This window comes from Sus scrofa, chromosome 6 (assembly GCF_054392235.1).
Source record: "Sus scrofa isolate SSC_HxYL_T2T_F1_AM1 chromosome 6, Sscrofa_HxYL_maternal_Yorkshire_Landrace_v2.0, whole genome shotgun sequence".
NCBI lineage: Eukaryota > Metazoa > Chordata > Mammalia > Artiodactyla > Suidae > Sus > Sus scrofa.
In genome coordinates, this window is record NC_139388.1 from 80,720,183 (window position 1) to 80,741,445 (window position 21,263).

At 55.2% G+C, this 21,263-nt stretch overlaps 1 protein-coding gene across 50 annotated transcripts in view; it reads left to right on the forward strand.

The window, feature by feature from the left end:
• ARHGEF10L (Rho guanine nucleotide exchange factor 10 like) overlaps nt 1-21,263 on the forward strand; it is a 165,342-nt gene that overhangs the window by 129,127 nt on the left and 14,952 nt on the right. For all 50 annotated transcript variants that reach the window (XM_084963055.1, XM_084963031.1, XM_084963044.1 and 47 more), the window contains one exon: nt 4,341-4,489. In XM_084963055.1, the coding sequence (XP_084819181.1) occupies nt 4,341-4,489 (149 nt within the window). The remainder of the gene's footprint in view (nt 1-4,340; nt 4,490-21,263) is intronic.

Genomic DNA, 21,263 nt, shown 5'->3' on the forward strand with positions numbered 1-21,263 from the left:
TTGGTCACTGAGCAGGGATGGGAATGTGACCAGGCCTGCGAACAGGAACGTCCCTGGTTAGATGCTGGGGACGTGGGCCAGGGTCCCCCCCTCTCCTGCCCCCCAGGAGCCAGGTGACAGAATGGCCAAGGGTATGGGCTGGGGGTCAGGCTGTTGGGGTTCAGTCCCCACTGTGAGAGGTTGCAGCTGTTGCTGCTTCTCCTCTTGGAGCCTCAGTTTCCTCACCCATAAAATGGGGATGGATTCAGCGCCCCGCACAGGGTGGTTGTGAAGAGCAGGTGTGGTCAGTCTCTCAGGGGCCCAGAATGGAGCCTGGGGGACAGACGCTCATGCTTGTTAGCATTCCACTGGCGTCCTTGTCACTGCCGTTATTACTTCCAGGGTACTGGCTGCCCTTTGGGTCCCTCTAAGTCTCAGTGACTTTCACTCTGTGTCCTAGCTGCTGGCCCTGGCTGTATCTGGAGCCCCGAGGAGACCAGCCGGGCTTTCTCCTCGGCAGGCTGGGGGAGGAGGGGCTCCTGGCTCTTGAAGGTGCCTTTGCTGAGACGGGGCCCTCGTCTCTGTTCGTCTGGCCTGAGAGCTGGTGCCGGGCCCAGATGAATGGGCTGTCACGCAGGGGGCGGGTGTGTGTGCGAATTTATAGGCGTGCACGAGTGCTCTGGAAGCTGTGCGTGTGACCCTAGAGCCACGGGAGGGCAGGACGCAGGTATGGATCCCCCAGCAGACGAGCAGCGGAGGGGGCGGCCCTGCTCAGAGTCACGGCTATTACGTTCGAAGCCTTAGACTTGCGGTCTCCAGGGGCTGGGAAGAACTTTAGAAATCGGGGTTTTGTCCCCTTGCGGTGCATTTGGGAAAACTGAGTCCCAGCAGGGGGAAACCTTTTCTGCAGGGTCCCATTGTAGACCCTCGAATCAGATACTCCTGTCCTGCGTCCCTTTTGATATAACCATATTGGGATTATTACATGTTATTAGTTAATCATTCTATCCTGGACTCAGGACTCTTGGGGGATGACTGGAGATTCCCAGCAAATCGGGGAGTGGTCAGTCTGCACGTCACCCTCAAGGGAGTCAGACTGCAGCCCTACCGCAGGCAGCTGTGCTGTCCCATGAAAGCAGAATCAAGGGTGCACAGGCTCTGCTGCTCATCACTGCTAGACCCGCAGGGCAGAGCTCACATTTCCCCGTTTTCAGGGTGAGGTTCCAGCGTCCCTAACTGCTTCCTCCCTGGCAGAGGTCGCAGCCCCCACCTTAGCCACAGTGGCAGGAGCTCCAGCTTCTGGCCACACGCACTGCTCACTTCTGGCCACTGGGCGGCGCTCAAAGCCTTGCGTTTTTGTGGCTCGGCTGTCCTGGGGTCAGGAGCCCTTGTGGAGGCCTGGGTGCCTGGTGGTTACTCTCCCCTTCTGGACTCCAGTCCTGACCTCAGAGGTCTTTTGACACTCCCCTTGAGAGGGGAGCAGGGATTGGGGAAGGAGGTGCGGAGCAGAGGCAGGCAGAGCTTCTACTCCGCTTGGCCCACCCCCTTTGGGTGCTTTGTGTAAGTTCTAGGCTCCCTGTGTCTCTGCTGTCACATTAGTCAGGTGGAGTCAACACTATCGCGGGCTGTCGCGTTGTGGCAAGTGGCAGCAAACAGAGCTAATGAGCAGCGGGTCCCGTTGAGGCGTGTGATTTGGATTTGTTCTTTAAGCCTGTGTCTTGGTTTTTCTCATCTGTAAAACAGGGATAAGAATAGACTCTTGCGCACAGGCTGGTGGGAGCTGAGGAAATAATTCATGAAAAGAATGCCTGGCGTGCCTGGGTATCAATGCGATGCGGCAACGCTGTCAGCGCTGCTGACCGGGTGCCCACCCCAGGCTAAGTGTTTACACGTTTCATTTGAGTCCTGCAGCATCTGGCGAGGTGTCATCAGACACTGTGCCCACTTTACCGATGAGGAAACTGGGGTTCAGGGAGGTGACGTCACCCATCCAAGTTCATGCAGAAGTCCAGAGGCTGCCGCCAGGACTCTGGCCTAGCCTGCTCCCCACGTGCTCATGTTCATGGGCTGGAAAGCTCTGGATGTGTGCTGCTTGGGCAGGTGGGAGTGGTGGAGGTCCCTATTTCCCAATTCTTTTTGTTCGCTTTTTTGTCTTTTTAGGGCCACACCCAGGGCATAGGGAGGTTCCCAGGCAAGGGGTCAAATTGGAGTCTCAGCTGCTGGCCTACACCACAGCCACAGTAACACAGGGTCCAAGCTGTGTCTGTGACCTACACCACAGCTCATAGCAACGCTGGATTGAACCCGTCACCTCATGCATACTAATTGGGTTTGTTACCATTGAGACACGACAGGAACTCCTCCCAACTCTTTTTTTTTTTTTTAAACTTTTTTTGGGTCTTTTTTAAGGGCTGCATCTGTGACATATAGAAGTTCTCTGGCTAGGGGTCAGATCGAAGCTGCAGCTGGAGCCTACACCGCAGTCACAGCGACGCCAGACCTGAGCTGCATCTCCAACCTACTCTGCAGCTTTCGGCAACACCGGATCCTTAACCCACTGAGCGAGGTCAGGGATTGAACCCACATCCTCAAGGATCCTAGTCGGGTTCAACCCGCTGAGCCACAGCGGGAACTTCCCTATTCCCCAACTCTTAGGTGAGCTAGGAATCTGCCAAGTTGAAGTAGGACTGAAGGTGAGAGGAGAACCTATTTTCCAGGAGGAGGTGGGCAGGGTGGTGGTGGGGTAGTCTCTCCTCCATAGGCTACTCCCGCCGCACCCCTCCAGCTTGGCAGACAGCTGTGCTCCGAGGGAGGGCCAGCAGCACCCAGCAGGTGGCCCAGAGGGAGGGCCTGTGTCAGGGCTGCTCTGCACTCCTTGCAAGGACCCTGCGGAGGGAGGATGAGGGGCGCCCTGCACAGGCCAGGCAGCTGCAGGCTCCGTCCTGCCTCCCACCGCCACTGCTGCCTGTCTCTCAGGCATGTGCCCCACTTCTTGCTCAACCCTCCTTTCCCATCTGGCACCCCGGTAGGACAGGACAGCCACTGGGCTTCTGTGGAGCATCGGGGGTGACCTCAAAGAAAAACCAGGCTCCGTGGACACTGCCTGCATATTCGAGAAAATTCTCGGCGTGTTCTTGGGTGAGCCGAGCATCCCTGGGCTGGGCAGGGGAGAGCCTGGGGCAGTGCCAGGCCAGATCCCTTCTTCTGCCTGTCTTCAGGAATGGTGGGCTGGGGACTGATGGCCTCTTAGGACTTCCTCCTTCCACGCCTGGGGGTGGTGGCATCTTTGGAGGAGAAAGGGCGTCAGAGTGAGGTAGGTGAGATCTGTGAGAAGGTGAGAGTCCGTCTCCATAAGTTACGGGGTCAGAAAATTCCTCGGCGACTATCGGGTTGGCAGCACCCTCCCCATTTTACAGATGGGAGACTGAGGCCTCAAGAAAGGGAGAGAGGTGCTCTGGAGGTCCTTAGCGAGCTGCTGGCAGAACCAGGGCCAGAACCCTCCACACCATGTTGGGCTGCCTTCTCGGAAGGGCTGTTCAGCTGCTGCCTCTTCTAGGAAGCCTCCCTGGATTGCCTCTGTGCAGAGTTCATTCCTTCCACCCTGACAGCTCTGGAGGCCCCTGTGCATACCTGGCCATTTGGGCCTGGCACCCCTCATGCTCATTAACCCGTTGGTTTCACCGGCTGGCGGGGGTTTTCTTGAAGGCAGAGTCTTTGTCTGATTTGCTTGTCTTCCCAGCACCCACACGGGGCCTGGCATAGAAGGTGCTTACTAAGTGTGTGTGGCATGAATGAGAGGGGAGAGAGGGAAAGGGTGACTGGGAGGAAAGGAGGGAGAGGGGAGTGCGACCCCCACAGTGTGCGCAACATGAACGGAGGCAGATGGGAGCAGCCACCACCCTGCTGACGAGGGAGAAGGACCAGAGAAAGGGCCTGGAAGGTGTCCTGAAGCCCAGCTTGGGCTGCCCGCTGCAGGCCATGGTTCCGAGGGTTGGGGAGCCCTGGGCTCCCGACCTGTGTGTCCCTCACCACCCCCATCCCCTGCTTCTTTTTTTTTTTTTTTTTTTTGTCTTTTTTGTTGTTGTTATTGGTGCTATTTCTTGGGCCACTCCCGCGGCATATGGAGGTTCCCAGGCTAGGGGTTGAATCGGAGCTGGAGCCACCGGCCTACGCCAGAGCCACAGCAACGCGGGATCCGAGCCGTGTCTGCAACCTACACCACAGCTCACGGCAACGCTGGATCGTTAACCCACTGAGCAAGGGCAGGGATCGAACCCGCAACCTCATGGTTCCTAGTCGGATTTGTTAACCACTGCGCCACGACGGGAACTCCCCTGACCTGCTTCTTTATCTCCCTCCAGGAGGCATCCCCTGGGACCTGGAAAGCCCGCCCGTGTGCCTGACCGTGGGGCCGGGGCCCGTCCGCACGCTGCTGAGCCTGGAGGATGCCGTGTGGGCCAGCTGTGGGTCCCGGGTCACCGTCCTGGATGCCACTAGCTTGCAGACTCAGGTACTGGCCCTGCCCCATGGTTGGTGGCCCCAGGCCCACAGGGGGCATCTCCCAGCAAACCCTCAGTGACCCTTCTTATGCGATCTCTGGCACTGCTGTTGCTCCCAGCTGTGCCTCAGGGGTCATCAGAGTTTGCCGGAACAGAGGGGGCCGAGATCCCCGTGGGACCCTGCCTTCTGCCCCAACACACACCCTCAGGGCTGCTGGGAGGGGAAGGGTCCTGGCACCACCGGGCCATCCAGGGAGGGTGATTGAGACCCTTATTTGTGTCTGCCGCTTCCAGGGGGGTAGGGCTGGGGTCCCTGTGCCCCCGCTGGTACCCAGGACCCCGCTGTGCTGAGGGGATAGCCGGAATGGACGCAGCCATCTGCACCGGGGGCTGTTTGAACAGTGTGGATGTGGGGACTGCTGGCTCCTGCCTTGTCCCATCCTGCTGTGAGCACTGCTGATCCTCCGCCCACAGTTGAGGGTCTGGGCCAGGGGCTTCTTCCTAGACCCACGCCCATTGCTGACCCACAGCCTCGCCCGCCCCGCCTCGCCACAGCCCAGGGTCCATCCTGGTGTTTCAGTGATGGTGGCTGTCTCTCTTGGATTAGCAGCTTGAGCTGCCACCAGGCCCAGAGGGGAGCTGTGGGTGTGGGCTCATGGTCATGGTCAGGACAGACAGGCCCCGGGGAGCCTCCACGCGGGGGCCGCCTTTTCTCGCCCCCTCGGTCACCTCAGGAATGGCCGTGGCTATGTGCCAGCCAGGCGGGATTGTAAGCTCACAGGCGATCAGGGCCGAGTCGCAGATGACACGATTCTGGTTTGGCAGGTGGGGAAACTGAGGCCCAGGGAGCTGCGCGTGAACCCTGAGACCCAGGCTTCCCACCTCGGTTGAAGCACAAGGTGCAGCCTTGGGAGCTGGGCGTGCTCCGTTCCGCCACTCACCTGCAGGGGCGTCGGGGCCTGTCTGTGAACATGAGTTTTGTGTCTGTAAAAGGGAACAAGCGGCCCTTCCCTGGGTCCTTTTGCCCGCTGACGGCAGGAATGCTCCGGCTCCCAGTCCTGGCGAGGGCCCGCACCCAGAGGTATTTGAGAGGCGGCTCTTCTGGGTGCTTGAAAGGGACGTGGGGGTGCTGCACCCAGCACCCCAGCCAGAGTGAGAGACAGCTCCGCGGGCCGGACCAGAGGATTCGGGTTTTGAGCTATAACCATCCTTTGAGGAGCAGAGGGCTGGGGGCCGAAGGCGACGCCTGGGCTGCCCCCTCCCCCGTGCTCATACCTTGACACCAGGGACCTTTGACCTCACTGGTGCTGCTGGGCTTGGCCAGGTGGGGTGGCCCCGAGAGGGGCCAGGAAGGTGCCAACGGGAAGGGCCTTGCTGCCTCCCCTCCTCCAGCTTCTGGATTTCTTGGTCCTCTTTCTCCAGAGCAGAACTGGAGTGGGGACAGGGAGCCCTGAGCAGCTGTGGCCGCAGGCTCCCTCTCAGCCCCTGGTTCTCTTGAGGGGCTTCCCAGCTCCCCACCTGACCCCGTCACTTCCCTTAAGGGCTTCTCTCTTCCTTGGCCTTCTGAGAGGAAGGTGAACAGGGAGAGCTTGTTACTCAGGCCTTTGGGGTCCCCGACTGACCAGGGCGTCAAGACATTTGTCAGGAAGACAGACGAGGCTCCCTGGAAGCCCTTCCCCAGGCATCCCTGAGTTGTCCCCACGCCAGGCCCAGTGCCCTTCCAGCTTTCTCCTACCAGCGCCCTGCAAGCTCCGACTCAGCCCTGGAGGAGGGAGAGGGGGAGGGCGCCCAGGCAGCAGCTGAGCACGGGGGCCAGCTTGGGGCGGGGGGGGGGGGGAGGGGGGGAGGAAGGGGGTCCTAGCCCTGCTCTTGGAGGACATCTAGTCTGAAGGAGGAGAGCCAGCCCCGCCCTTGGGAGGCATCCAGTCTGATGGAGGAGAGCCAGCCCTGCCCCCAGGGACCTGCAGTCTGTTGGGGGATACTCAGCCCTGTCCTTGGGGGGCCTCTAGTCTAATGGGGGAGAGCCAGTCCTGCCCCTGGGGAGCTCCTGTGTGATGGAGGAGACAAAGCCCTCCCCTCTGTTCTCCATATAGGAAAAATCGAGCCCAGAAAGATGAAGAAGCCAGGAGCAGGGTGAGATGGGAGGGGGCAGGCTTTCATACTCCCTGTGGCACGGACACTCTCAGCACTGCTAACAGGAAAATGCAGCACGAGAGGGAGGAGGCAGCCCAGGAAAGTGGGAAGCAGGATGTGAGCTAAGAGGTGTTTTCAAGACAGAATCTTCTAAGGGAGGGTCCAGAGGCGGAGGACCCTGAAATCACAGGACTGGGGAGCAGACAAGTGGCTAATGGTTATTGGGGCTGGAGGGGTGGGCAGCAGCGCCTGAGGAGCTGGTGAAAGCTGGGCCCCCAAGTAGCCCCTCCCAGGGCTACGAACGCCTCTGGAGGGGAAGGAATTGGGAGACAGCATCAAAGGCAGAGGCCAGCCCCTGTCCCAGCCATGCCCACCTCAGGTCTGCTGGGTACCCCACTCCCTTGGACGTGTGTGTTTTGCCAGAAGCCTCAGATGGGAACCCCACTGGGTCCTTGTCAAGCTGTGCACCCTTGGACAAAGCACTGAGTCTCCCTGGACCTCGGTCTCTTCATCTGTAAAATGGGCTGACAATAGCACTGTGTAGAGCTACGGGAGTACTGAATGGCAAGGTTTACGAAAAGAGCTGTATCACACTGGACCCAGCACACGGTATTGGATGAGCATCAGTTATTGTGGTAATTGTTTGCCTAACTTAAATCTTTATTGCCGTAGTGTGGTTTATTGGGAAAATCAGGCTGCTCCTCGGAGCCAGTGGTGTTGGTGGGTGTGGGGCGTGTGTCTGAATTTCGGGTCTGCCACCTTTTTGCTCCACTGGCCGGAAGGCTTCCTTCCACTGACAGCCATCTCAGGACCTCGAGAAGGGTGGATGAAGGCAGGGACAGGGCCCAGGACCCCTTGCCCACTGCAGTGCAGTCCTGCCCAGGCCCCACAGCTCAGCTCCAGCCCCACTGTTCTTTGGGAGCGGCCGCGAGGCTCCAGCTCGAGGCTGCCGTTAAATTTAAGATTCATTCTGGACGAGCTGCTCTAAAGAAGGGATCAGTGTGGCCTTTCCCCTGCTCTGCACTCACAGAGGATGTCCGGAGGGTGCTAGGTGGGGGGAGCAGGGATGGAGGAAGGGGTGGTCGAGGAGGCTTTGCCGCAGGGCCAGAGCCAGCCCGCGCCCCTGTCTGCAGCGGGGGAAATTGAAAAGTTTGTGTGCGGCGCGGTGCGGGCAGCTCGCCTTCAGTACACACGATCCTTCGCACAGTAACGAGGCGATCGCCATGCATATTTAATAAAGCCTCGCTCCGCTGCCGCTTGGAAAAGAGGAAGCCGGCCTACCTCTGCATCGGGGCTCTGGAAACAGCTCCGTCTGGCTGCTGCTAATGACCACCCGACACGGCTGGCGACTCGGTGCCCACCACGTGGCCAGCCGCCGTGGAGCGGAGCCACTTGCAGACCAGGCTGCTGTCCGGGCTGCTGTGGTCCTGAAGGGCTCAGCAGCACATGTCCCCACAGCCAGTGCCTCAGCTCGGAGGAGCAGCATTGCTTAGCAGCAGCAACGTGGCTGAGAAACCCCCAGGGACTGAAGATCCTCCGAGCTTCCCAGTGCTCCACGCCAGGGAACCCGGGGGTGTCCTGTCGGCCGAGCATGTGGTCACGTGGCTCTGGCCCAAATGTGAAGACATAGGGGGTTCATCTAGGGATTATATTAACTCTAAGGAGCGTTCCCTGATTCCCACCCCACCCCTCAGGAAAGTGGTAACAACCAACGTTTATTGAGTGCTCCGTGCAGACCAGGCTTGGGCTTAAGCGCTTTACACGTGTCAGCTCATTTCATCCTCAAGTCACCCTGAGAGATGAGTGCTCTTATTATCTCCACTTTCCAGATGAGGAAACAGAGGCCCAGAGAGGTTAGTGACTTGCCCAAAGTCACACCGCCAGCCTGAAGGAGGCAGAATTGGGAGCTGAACTCAGGCATTTGACTCTTGAGTCTTATCCCTGGTGTCGGCCGCCTGCGTAGGCAGACGCGCCGTTTCCCCTGGGCTTCGCTGTCCCCCCTGCAGTCTCTGTCCTGTCACATGTAACTCTCGGACAGTCTTGTTGCTTAAGTGCTTTTTCCACCAACACATCGTCTGGGTCAAGGATTACACACTGATGATCCTAGACTCCTCGGATCTCTGTGGCTCACGTAGCTCGCCTAGCTTACATAGCAGGTGCTCTGAGTAAATAGACACGGTGGATGGACAGACCGTGTCCTGATTCGCAGGCCTTTGGTGTCTGGGGTTGGAGGATTGGACCCGAATGAAACCTGCTCTCAGCTCCTCGGGGACTCAGGGTCCAGAATGGGGATCAGGCCCAGGACGCTCAGTGTCTGCCCAGTGGGAGGAGAGCTGTAGGGGCTGGCCCTGGCCCCGTGGGAGCCCAGGGGAGGCCCGAGGAGTGCCAGACCCGGTGGGTGGAGAGATGGGAGCAGGGGAGGTTCTCTGTGGGGCAGGTGAGTGGGCTGCGGCGATGAAGGGGGAGAGGAGGCTGGGCAGGCCCGGCCCAGGCAGGGGCAGCCCTGTGCTGTGTGGGAGGGGGTGCGAGGCTCCCGGGGCAGGGCCTCTGAGCTGCCTTCTCCATGAGTCCTCCTTGGCCTCTGCCAGATGCCCCTGACCTTGCCAAGCCCCACCCCGCGGAGTCGGCAGCTCCTCAGTCTGTCTCTGGGCCTGACGCTCGCCCACCAACCGCTTGCTCAGCTCCTTGATCCCAGCGGAGGCAGCGGCGAGGCCTGTTAAATAATAATGCAGCTCGCCAGGGCCTGTGTCAACACCGCATCCTCCGTGTTCATTATCTAGATCGCCACCTTCAAAGTCTAATCCAGTCTTCTGGAGTTCATTTTAACTGATCGCTGGAGGGGAAGCCGGCTGTGGGATGACGGTTGCATCTTAATTAAAAAAAAAAAAAAAGAATAGGGGGCAGGTGTACAGGAGGCCTGCGGCTTGTGGGGTGCCCTCTGCTGAGTCGCTGTGGGTGGGGTGCCAGGGCAAGGCTGCCCCCTGGCATGGCAGGGGGCAGGAGTCTCCCTCTCCCCGGCTCAGGGGAGGGTGGCGGTAGCAGCAGGAAGGGATGCTGGAGACGGGGCTGGGCTGTGAGTGTGCTTTATGCGACTGGCTCCTGGGCCGTTGCAGAGGTCAGCTGCGCCCATCGTATGTATGGGGAAGTGGGGTCGAGGGCAGGCCTTTGACTTGTAGTCTGTGGCCTCTCTTCTCCAGCCATACTGGCCCCCTGTTGGCCTTTGAATAAGCCAGGCTCTTTCCCACCTCCAGGCCTCTGCCTCTGCTGTTCCCTTGCCTGGAACAGGAACACCGTGCCCACACAGTGTCCCCTGGGCAGCTGCTTCTCATCCCCCAGCTCTCAGCTCAGCTGCCACCTCCCCAGTGAGGGCTGCCCTGACAGCTCCATCAGAGTCACCTCCACCCCTGGCCAGGGTCTGGACACATCAGTGGCTTTATTGTCATCAGAGCATCGATCACTGTCTGAAATTATCCCCTAGACTGTTGCTGTCCCTCTGCACCCACCTGGCCATAAATTGATGAAAACGGAGCCTGGCCTGTCTTGTTCGCTGGTGCATCAGAGGGCTGGGCGCAGTGCCAGCCTCTCAGCCAGTGCTGGTGGCAGCATGTGAGCATCCTCTGTAGGACGGGATGAGGGCAGGGCTGGTCGCCCCCTTACCTGAGCTTTCTGGGTCAGAGTTTGAAAATATGGGGGCTCTGGGGCCAGTTGAAGAAGCGCCCCCGGAGGACTGTCTTCAAGGCAGCAAGTCAAGGCGGCCACATGGGAAAGGGGGACAGAATGTGGGGAAAGGGCTGGTCAGAGGGTCTTCGGCCAGGTGGGGTACGTCCTGAGGGCACCACCTCAGGGCAGAGTGATTCGGCAGGTGGGATAAATGGGGGTAGGACAGCTGTGTCCCACAAGGGCCCAGGTCTCACCTCCGACCTGCTCCTGCCCGAGCCTTGAGGTGTTTCCAGGGCAACTCCCTTTGCTCTGAGAACCTCCTGGGTGCAGTTGCAGAAGCACAGGCCGGGGGCTTCTGCTAGCAGGGCTGTCATGAGGGTTAAATGGGGCAGCCGTCTCCCATCGGGCCCTGGGACCCCACCCTAGGGAAGCCTGCCTGGACCACGTCCCCCTCTTTCGCCTGCACCGGGTCAGGCCCTGTGACCTGCTGCCTCGGCACCAGCACCGGGCCCTTCTCCACAGCACTGGCCACGGCTGCGTGGTGATGTTCTGGGGAGATTATCAGATTAACCAGACTAAGGCTCCGAAGGGCAGAACCCCACCTGGTGGGCTCCCGCTGCCCCCACAGCATCTCTGGTGTCAGCGTGGTGGGTGCTGGGTGAAGGTTGTGAAGACAGGGCCTTGGGAGTTCCCCTTGTGGCTCAGCGGGTTAAGAACCTGGCTGGTATCCACAAGGATGCCTTTTAGATCCCTGGCCTTGCTCAGTGGGTGAAGGATCTGGTGTTGCCACAAACTGTGGAGTTAGTCACAGATGCAGTTCAGATTCAACCTCTAGCCCAGGAACTTACATGTTCTGCGGATGGGGCCCCAAAAAGACCAAAAAATATCCCCCAAAACAAAAAAACCCAAAAAAGAAAAAAGACAAGGCCTTTCCATCAGGGAAGAGGGCTCTGTCTGTGGTGGGTCTGAGTGTGCACAGGGTGCATGGCAGGAACAGGCAGAACCTTTGACTGGCTGAGCGCGGAAGCTGCTCCCCCAAGCGCATGCCGTCAGTGGTCCTGCCCCGCAGGGGCTCCAGCACCGCCTGCCCCGGTCACACCTGGGCGCTGCCTTCTGATACTGGCACTCAGACTTTTTGTTGCAAAGCACTCCCGGAAAGAAACTTCTCTGGCTTCCTGGACACCAACAGCCCCCAGATTCCCCCCTGCCCCTCGCCACATACACCCGCCTCCCCACCCTGAATTTTCATGTTTAGTGCCCAAACTTAGTTTGCATGTATTAGCTGTTGTAAATCTATCATAACAGTGTGACGCGGCATGAATAATGCATCACTGGGCTGTATTAGTTTTCTGTCTCCTATCTTATTTATGACATGAAACGGGTGGGAATTTGCAAAAGTGAAATCTAGGCGCAGGGCTTCTTGGGTAATGGTATGCAAATTGGCATGAGGGCAGAAAGATTCGCCAAGTAACTCTGGTGTCCAGGGAGCCTCCGAGGCCCGGAACCCCAGTGTTCGGGCCACCGAAGCTTGTGGGGCAAGGAGTCCTGTTATGCCATGGAGTCATCTCAGTTCAGCAGTTTTAACTTTTTAAAATGTGTGTATCGTATCGTTGTTATCCTGTTGTTTTTTAATTAAGAGTTGGCAGGTGAAACTTGAGAAATCAATTTTCTAAAGGTAGTGGAGACTTCCCAGGAGGCTCCAACAGTAACAGGTTCCAAAGGAGGGTGAACATTTTCTGGCAGCAGGAAGGATTGAAGTCAGATGTTCAGAAGAACTTCCTTTCAAGAAGCTTATGAAGGATAGAATGTGAGTGGGTTTGGAAGTCTTGCGGGCCCCCCTTCCCAGGGGCCAGCAAGGGGTCAGAAGTGGCTCAGGGCCATAGTTGCTACCTCGGCTCTGGGGTCTGAGGTTTGTGGGGACATAGCTCAGGGGGCGCCTTGTGGGACTTGAGGTAGCCAAGGGGCTGGGCTCCAGGCCCCCTCTCTCCTCACCCAGAAGAACTCAGGGCTTTCTTGTCTTCAGTATTTGGTCTCCCCACCCATTCTTGGAAGATTTAGGTTGATGAAAGGATTTCATGGTTAAAAAAAAAAAAATAGTTTGAAGCTGGTGGCTCAGGGAAGGGGTTCTGTGAATCCATGGAGGAGACAGGGGAGCCAGCAGAGAGCAGGCAGGGGAGGAGGTGATGAGGAGAGAATGGACGGGGCCTGGAGGTGAGGGGGTGCAGACGGTGGCAGCGCGTAGCAGTCCTCTGCCTTGTGGGCCCCTGTCCCTTGCATGTCCGGCTGTCAGAGTCCACCCTCCCCCACCCCATGTTACTCTCCCCTCCGAGCCCTGCTGCAGGATTGGGGGACGGGGGACGGACACCACAGGGGCAGCTGTCCATTCCCCTGGGGTTTGGCAAAGACACCTAAAGCCTGGGGCCCACCCACAGAATGCCAGGCCCTGGCTGGGCCATAATACACGGAGGCAGGGCATGTGAGCAGAGGGCCACATGGGGGGAGGTAGGCCAGTGCCTGGCGCCAGGCGTGCACTCAGCTGGTTACGTGATGGCATCGCCATCCAGGCTGCTGGGCGGGGGCAGGTCTGCCTGGTGGGAACCCTGGGACGCACTCCAGGCTGCCCCTGCCGTGGTCTGAGGGGGTTCCGATGGTGGCCAGAGCGGGCTTGGGAGCTGGCTGGCTTGTGCCACTGGCTCCACCACTGATTGCCTCAGTTTCCCCACCTATAAAATGGGGATAATTATAGAACCTCCCTCAGGACCAAGCAGCTTGATGCTCCCAGGCTTCTGCCTGGTGAGGAGTCGGCACAGGGGAGCAGGGGCTGGCTGATGTTTTACGGTGACTACAGGACCTGCTCAGGATCACAGGGACCCCCCAGTAGGTGGGGGAGCCCGGATCTCAGGGTACTTCTGACTCCAGTGTCCCAGCCTGTGCTCGTGAACATGTGTGTGTGTGCACAGGTGTGTCTGCAGGTGAGAGAGCGGGAAAGGGGTCGATTATAGTAACATCATGTACGTCCTTGACTGTGTCCTGAGAGTGTTGACAGTGTCCGGCTGGGACCCCAGGTTCTGGGTCAAGCTCGGTAATCAACCCCTCCTCCCCAGCTCCCAGCCCCGCTGGACGGGTCCCAGCTTTGTTCTCGGTCGCGATTGATCCTGACTTTCCCGTGGCTGCTGCAGCTCCTGGCAGTCCTGGGTGTGGGTCTGTGCCTGGTCTGAGAGTGGCCCTTCCTGGTGCCCCTCACTTCTTCCCTGAGCAGGCGGGCAGGGAAGATGGCTTGACTGAGCTTGCTCACCTCTGCTGCTGAGCCCAGGGGAAACTGGGAGACCGGCTGTCACAGGGTGGGAGGTCCCCCTCTGGTGAAACAGGTGCCATGGGCGTGAAGGGATGAGGGCCTCAGAGGGCTGGCTGAAGGGCCTGGAGTTGCACCCCTCAAGCTCCCTCAGGCATGGTGTGCAGGTGCAATGCCATCTGCCCCTCGGAGCTGGGAAGCAAAGCAGAGCCTTCACAGCGGGCACTGGAAACGTTTTCTGAGGTTTGGCCTCTGGAGGATCTTTCCAGAACAAAGTTCCCCCTCCCACCTGAGGCTGCCTCGTCCCTAGCTCTTTCAACCCCCCCCCCCAACCCCCTACCCCCCATCTCAGGGGGCGGCCCTGGCTGGGCTGCAGACCCTGTGCCAGGCCCGGGGCTCAAGCAGCGGCCCCCACCGTCATGGGCCTGCCCCTCTGCTGTGGGTGTGGCAAGGGGGTCATAGGGTTGACAGAGACCCCCCGCACACCTGGTGAGTTAATGCTTATCAAGACTTAGACGCTGGTCCAAGCTCCTTGTGAGCAATGACCCATGTGACCTTTACAGCGGCCTTACATGTCACCTTGTCACCACCACCCCCTGCCCCTGTAAACTTGAGGAAAGTGAGGCAGGAATTGGCAGGGCTGGGACCTGGACCCTGATGTGCTCCTGAGCCCATAGCCCTCAGTATCTCTCGCAAGCAGGAAACAGGTGACGAGAACCTCGGGCCACAGGGATGTCACCCAGAAGGTGAGCTAGGCACCTGGGCTGGACCCCACAGCTTCCAGGACAGGTCACTCCCCTTCCGAATCTCCGTTTCCTTATCTGACCACAGGCTCAGTGGTCCCACCTCTGAGGGGTTGCAGGGACTCTGTGAGTTGAGCTGAGCTGAGCTGAGTGCAGCCGAGGTTGGCACGTCCCCTGTGTGATGCTTGGTTTTCCCCAGGGTCCCTGTGATGGCTGGGCGGGGACAGATGCCAGGCAGACCCCGGCTCAGCCGGGCACTTACTAATGCAAGACAGAGCTGGAGCAGACTCGCAGCAAAGGTGCTTGGTGGCCCCAGGTGGCCGGCAGCTGGCTCCCCCCCAGGTGTCTGCGCTGCCCCCGCCGGCTTGCGTAATTGAATAAAACAAAAGGAAATTAAATGGTCTTAATGAGGAGAGTGTCAGAAGCCCACGCTTGAGATGCTTTTTATTTCATTTCCTCCAGAGTAGCCAGAAGATGCACAGTGGGTTTCAGTTTAGTTTTGCTTTTAAAGGCAAAATGTGGGTATGACGACAGCAGGATCCCCACAGTGACCCTCTCTGTGGGCCTCACTCGGATGTGGTTGGGGAGACAAGGCGTGTGGGAGGGTCTGTACCAACCTTCTTATGTTCTTAGTGATAAATCAGCTTTAGTGCAGGAATTTGTAACTTAGCGGGGCCTAGAGTGGTTTATAGACTTTTTTGAGATGGTGGCAAAAACAATTAATCGTCTTTCTAGAAAAATGCACCAAAGGTACCAGATTTTGCACAATCAATACCAAACTGGCTTTTTGCAGACAAGTTCGGGACTGGCTGTTGGTCTTGGGGAGTTGTTGTACAACTATAAATGTAATAAAATTCATTGAATAATTAAAATAGAATAAAATAAAATACAATGAAAAGAAAAAAATAAATTTTAGATTTGAAAGAAAATGACCAAAAAAAAAAAAGACAGATAAGGGAAGGGAGCTATGCATTCATTGTCTTAATTGTCTTTGAAAGACCATCTCTGCCTGGCCAGTGATGACCTCTGCATCCCAGTCCCCGCCATCCCCTGGCTGGCGGAGTGACCCCACACTGCTTTCTCAAAGCTTCGGTGTCCTGCCTGTTAGGTGGGGCTGGAAGGGTGGTGCCTCCATCCCAGGTTGTGGGGCCCCAAAGCGAAGGCAGAGTTGGCGATGTGCTGGCGAGTGCTCCGTGGGTCCTATGATCTCTGGGTCCATGACCAGACCAGCTGGTCGTGGTGACCAAGCAGAGAGTGTGGGGCAGGGGCCCTTCACGCCCACATCCTACTGGGACGCCTGGCTTGAGAGTGGCGGGGCGAGCCAGCAGCTTGGAGTCCACCTGGCAGGCCAGTCATCGGGCCTCATCATCTCCCCTTCTGGGCTCTTTTGCTTTTTCCTCCAGGAAGAGGAAATACCGAGGTGGTGTGGGCAAGGCCTGGCACATAGTAGGCGCCCAGCCAGCAGTAGCTCTGCCAGCCTGTTTCCTCCGCAGCTCCCAGTCCCCGTGAGTCCCCATACCCCTTCATGGCTCCTTGGCGTCATCTCAGCTCTAATGACTTTGAGCGTTGAGCTGCTCACCCTAGGAATTTATGGAAACCAGGCACAGAAGTGTCACCTGGAGGCACATAAATATTGTAGGCCTGGAGGTTGAGCTGTGTCAGCACTCTTTGGGGCAGGATCACTCACCTGAAACTCTCTGAGCAGATGTTTGCAGTGGGGCTGCTATGAGGCTGCAGGGAGAGGGCCAAGGGGACAGGGCTCGTGGCAGCGGCCGGACTCTTGGGCCCACCCCTGCTCCCCTGACCAGCTCCTGACCTCAGCCAGTGTATGTGGGCCCTCTCGGTGCACCAGCCTGTCCTGTGATCCTCCCTGCACCCCGCAGGCAGCTTCTCCTTCTGTCCCCATTGACAGACGAGGGAGGAGGCCCAGTTACCCCGCCAGATGAGCTGAGAGCCGAGAGTCAGGCCTGGGCCCCGCCTCCAGCTGCCAGCCTTTTAATTTTTTAAAATGTAAATAACTTTACCTTTCTTCCCCAACTTTTTTATTTAAAATATTTCAAACTAGGAGTTCCTATTGTGGTGCAGTGGTTAATGAATCCGACTAGGAACCATGAGGTTGCGGGTTCGATCCCTGGCCGTGCTCAGTGGGTTAAGGATCTGGTGTTGCCATGAACTGTGGTGTAGGTTGCAGACGTGGCTCGGATCTGGTGTTGCTGTGGCTGAGGTGTAGGCCGGCGGCTACAGCTCCGATTTGACCTGTAGCCTGGGAACCTCCATATGCCACAGGTGGGGCCCTAGAAAGGGCAAAAAGACAAAAAAAAAAAAAAAAAAAAAAAAAAAATTTCAAACTAGAGGAAAATTGAAAGAATAGGCAATGAACTCACAAGTACACTTCACCTAGTAAACCAACCATTAACATTTTACTAACCCCCCCATATTACACATACACACACACCCACCCACATCCACATACCCACACACCCACACACCCACACCCTTTTTGGGGCTAAATCATTTACAAGCCAGTTGCAGACATCATTCCCCTTCACACCTAAATGCTAGCCAGGGCCTCTTGTGTACGTAGCTTCAACAGCATCACCGTGCCCGGGACTTTAACATCCATATACGTCCATACGCTCATTTCCCAGGTGTCCCCACATGTCTTTCACAGCTGCTCTCCCTTGGCCACCCCCGGCATCCACTGGGATCATGTGTTGCGTTTGATTGTCGTGTTCCTTTGGTCTCCTTCTAATCTAGAACAGTTCCTCTCCTGTCCCCCTTTTTTTGGTTTCCGTCATATTGACTTTTTTTGAGAAGGCCGAGCCGGTGTCTTCTAGAAGGTCCCACAAACTGGAATTGTCCCATTGTTTTCTCCTGAGGAGAATCAGGTGTTTGGCCAGCGTCTGCATGGGGAAGCTGTGCCTTCCCATTGCATCCCTGGGGAGGTGGGAAATACAGGTGGGTCCCATTTTGATCACTCTATTAAAATGGGGTCTGCCCCGTGTCCCCAGGTACCAATTTCCCTGTGTAAGCGCCGCGGGTGATTCTGGGAGAATGGGTGAATATCCTGTTCCTCAGCGGATTTTTCACTGCGAACTTTATTTAAAGAGGAGTCTTCTCCCCTCCCCAACTTCATCCCCTTCCTTTGGTACCGCTGCAAATTCATAGATTATTTTTAGTTTACTTTTTATTGAAGTAAGTTGATTTACAATGCAATGTTTATTTCTGCTGTACAGCAGTGAATCAATTATACACACACGTGCGTGTGCACACAGATACACGCACATATATATACACATTCTTTTTTATTTTTATTTTTATTTATTTATTTATTTTTCGCTCTTTAGGGCCGCATGCGCGGCGTATGGAGGTTCCCAGGCCAGGGGTCCAATCGGAGCTACAACTGCTGACCTACCCACAGTCACAGCAAGGCAGGATCTGAGCTGCATCTGCGACCTACACCACAGCTCACGGCAACACCAGATCCTGAACCCACTGAGCGAGGCCAGGGATCGAACCCGTAACCTCATGGTTGCTAGTTGGATTTGTTTCCCCTGCGCCATAATGGGAACTCCAACACATTCTTTTTTAAAATATTCTTTTCCATTTAAGGTTTATCACAGGATTTTGCATATAGTTCTCTGTGCTATGCAGTAGGACCTTGTTTATTTTATACATAGCAGTTTGTATGTGCTAATCTCAAACTCCTAATTTATCCTCCCCCATTCCCATTTGGTAACCAAAAGTTTGTCTTCCGTGTCTGTGAGTCACTTTCTATTTTGTAAATAAGTTCTTTTGTGTCCTATTTAGATTCTACATTTAAGTAATATATGGTTTTCGTTTTTCTCTTTCTGACTTCACTTAGTATGATAAACTCTAGGTCCATCCATGTTTCTGCACATGGCATTATTTCATTCCTTTTTATGGCCGAATAGTAGTCCATTGTATGTATGTGCCACATCTTCTCTGTCCATTCATCTGTCAGTGGACATTTAGGTCGTTTCCGTGTCTTGGCTATTGTGAATAGTTCTGCTATGAACATAAGGATGCGTGTTATCTTTTTGAATTATAGTTTTGTCTGGATATATGTCTGGAGTGGGATTGCTGGATCAGATGGCAACTTTCTTTTTAGCCTTATGAGGAACCTCCATGCTGTTTTCCATAGTGGCCGCACCAACTTACGTTGCCTCCAGCAGTGTAGGAGGGTTCCCCTTCCTCCACACCCTCTCCAGCATTTGCTATTGGTAGATTCTTTAATGATGGCCATTCTGACCAGTGTGAGGTTGAAGCTCATTGTAGTTTTGATTTGCATTTCCCTAGTAATTAGTAATGCTGAGGATTTTTTCATGTGCTTATTAGCTGTTAGTATTTCTTTGGAGAAATGTCTTTTAGGTCTTTCTTCTGCCCGTTTTGTGATGGGTTGTTTGTTTTGTTATTATTGAGTTGTATGAGCTGTTTGTATATTTTGGAGATTAAGCCCTTGTTGGTCTCATTGTTTGCAAGTATTTTCTCCCATTCTGTAGATTGTCTTTTCGTTCTGTTTATGGTTTCCTTTGCTGCATGACAGCTTGTATGTTGATTAGGTCTCATTTGTTTATTTCTGTTTTTATTTCCATTGCTTTGGAAGACTGACCTAAGAAAACGTTGCTACAGTTTGTGTCAGAGAATGTTTTGCCTGTGATTTCCTCTAGGAGTTTTATGGTGTCATATCTTATGTTTAAGTCTTGAAGCCCTTTTGAGCTTATTTTTGCGCATGTTCTAACTTCATTGATGTACATGTGGCTGTCCTACTTTTCCAATAACCACTTGCTGAAAAGACTTTTTCCCATTATGTATTCCTGCCTCCTTTGCCAATGATTAATTGGGGAGTTCCCGTTGTGGTGCAACAGAAATGAATCCAACTAGTATCCAGGAGGATGCGAGTTTGATCCCTGGCCTCGCTCAGTTGGTCAGGGATCTGGCATTGCCGTGAGCTGTGGTGTAGGTTACAGATGTGGCTCGGATCCTACATTGCTGTGGCTGTGGTGTAGGCCAGCAGCTATAGCTCCTATTTGACCCCTAGCCTTGGAACTTCCATATGCCCTGAGTGCAGCCCTAAAAAGCAAAGCAAAGCAAAACAAACCAAAACAAAAAAATGAATTGACCTTACGTGTGTAGGTTTATTTCTGGGCTCTCTATTCTGTTCCACTGATCCATATGTCTGTTTTTGTGCCAGTACCATGCTGTTTTGATTCTGTAGCTTTGTAGTACTTTCTGCAGTTTGGGAGGGTTATCCCTTCTGCCTGTTCTTTTTCCTCAGGACTGCTTTGGCAATTCTGGGTCTTTTAAGGTTCCATATAAATTTTAGGATTATATGTTGTATTTCTATGAAAAATTTCATGGGTAATTTGATAGGGGTCATATTAACTGTGTAGTTTGCTTTGGGGAGTATGGCCATTTTGACAATATTAATTTTTCTAGTCTGAGAGTATAGGATAATAGATTATTTTTAGAGTTCTCATTGTGGCTCAAGTAATAATGAACCCAACTAGTATCCATGAGGACTCGGGTTAGATGCCTGGCCTTGTTCAGTGGGGTAAGGATCTGGTGTTGCTGTAAGCAGCAGTGTAGGTCAAAGACATGGCTCGGATCTGGCATTGCTGTAGCATAGGCAGGCAATTGCAGCTCCAGTTCAACCCTTAGCCCTGGAACTTCCATATGTCATGGGTGTGGCCGTAAGATGACAAAAAAAAAAAAAAAAAAAAAGGATTATTTTAAAAAATCCAGTGTGCTGTAATCTGAGATCATCATTATTTTGATGCTCACATTGTCTCAGATTTGGCCAAAGGAGCTTCTTTTTGCCGACACCTGGTTCCTTTGGGGTACTTCCTCATTGTTCTTTGAGCACTTCCTTGCTTTTCTGCCTCTGGAGAAGTCCCAGGCTTATCTGGTACTTCTGCCCTAATCAACCATTTATCCAGGATGCTCTGGCTGGTTCCCTTTCAGGGGGATGGATTTAGAAATCAAAAGTGGTGTGGTCACTGCCGCTGGGGTGTCATTGCTTTAGACAAAGCCATTAAAAAAAAAAAAATCTTAAGTTCATACGAAGGCCTCTAATTCAAATCCAAGGTGTCAGAGCTCTACCCTGAGCTCTCATTCTGCACTTGATTCTTGCTGTTAATCCTATAACAGCAAGACATCCGTATAAGACATCAGGGTCCCTATAAGACATCAGGTACTTCAGTCCCACCAGGCAGCTTCAGAATCGCTGTGCCTGTTCCATCACCACCACCAAGCCTACTTAGTAAAGCTTAGAATTTCTTTGTGGGGGAGTTCCCTAGTGGCTCAGTGGTCTAAGGATCTGGCATTATCACTGCTGTAGCTCAGGTCGCTGCCATGGTGTGGGTTTGATACCTGGCCCTGGGACTTGCATGCTGCAGGTGCGGCCAAGAAAAGAAAAATCAAAAAGAAAGAAAGAAAGAAAGAGTTCCTTTGTGGATCTTTTTGTTCTTAAACAAGGACCAAGAGTGTGTAGTCAGAGTGCTGAGCTCCCAACTTACTTGAATGGATTCCTTTGTCCATGGCTGTGACCATGTTCCAATAAAACTAGATTCATCCAAACAGGTGGCAGGCCCACGTAGCTTGAGGGCCATTGTGTGCAGACCTCAGGCCCAGAATATCATCCTAGCAGAGCAATTCCTGGGGCAGGCTAAACAGCCAGTGAGAAGCCTGGACTGTAGGGGCCAAGCAGGCAGGAAGCACCAGGACCTCCAGGGCCCAGAGGAGGGGCACGACTGAGGTGGGCAGGGGGCCTGCTTCAGGGACCAGGGCATAGAGACCTCTTAGATAATAAGGTGACTCCCCACTCCTGAGCCGCCCATTGGCCAGGGGTTAGAGGAGGGGTCCAGAGGAGAGACTGGGGAGCCACGGTCTGGAATTGGGGTGCATGCGGGGCGGCGTTTCACCCAGGCCTAGTTG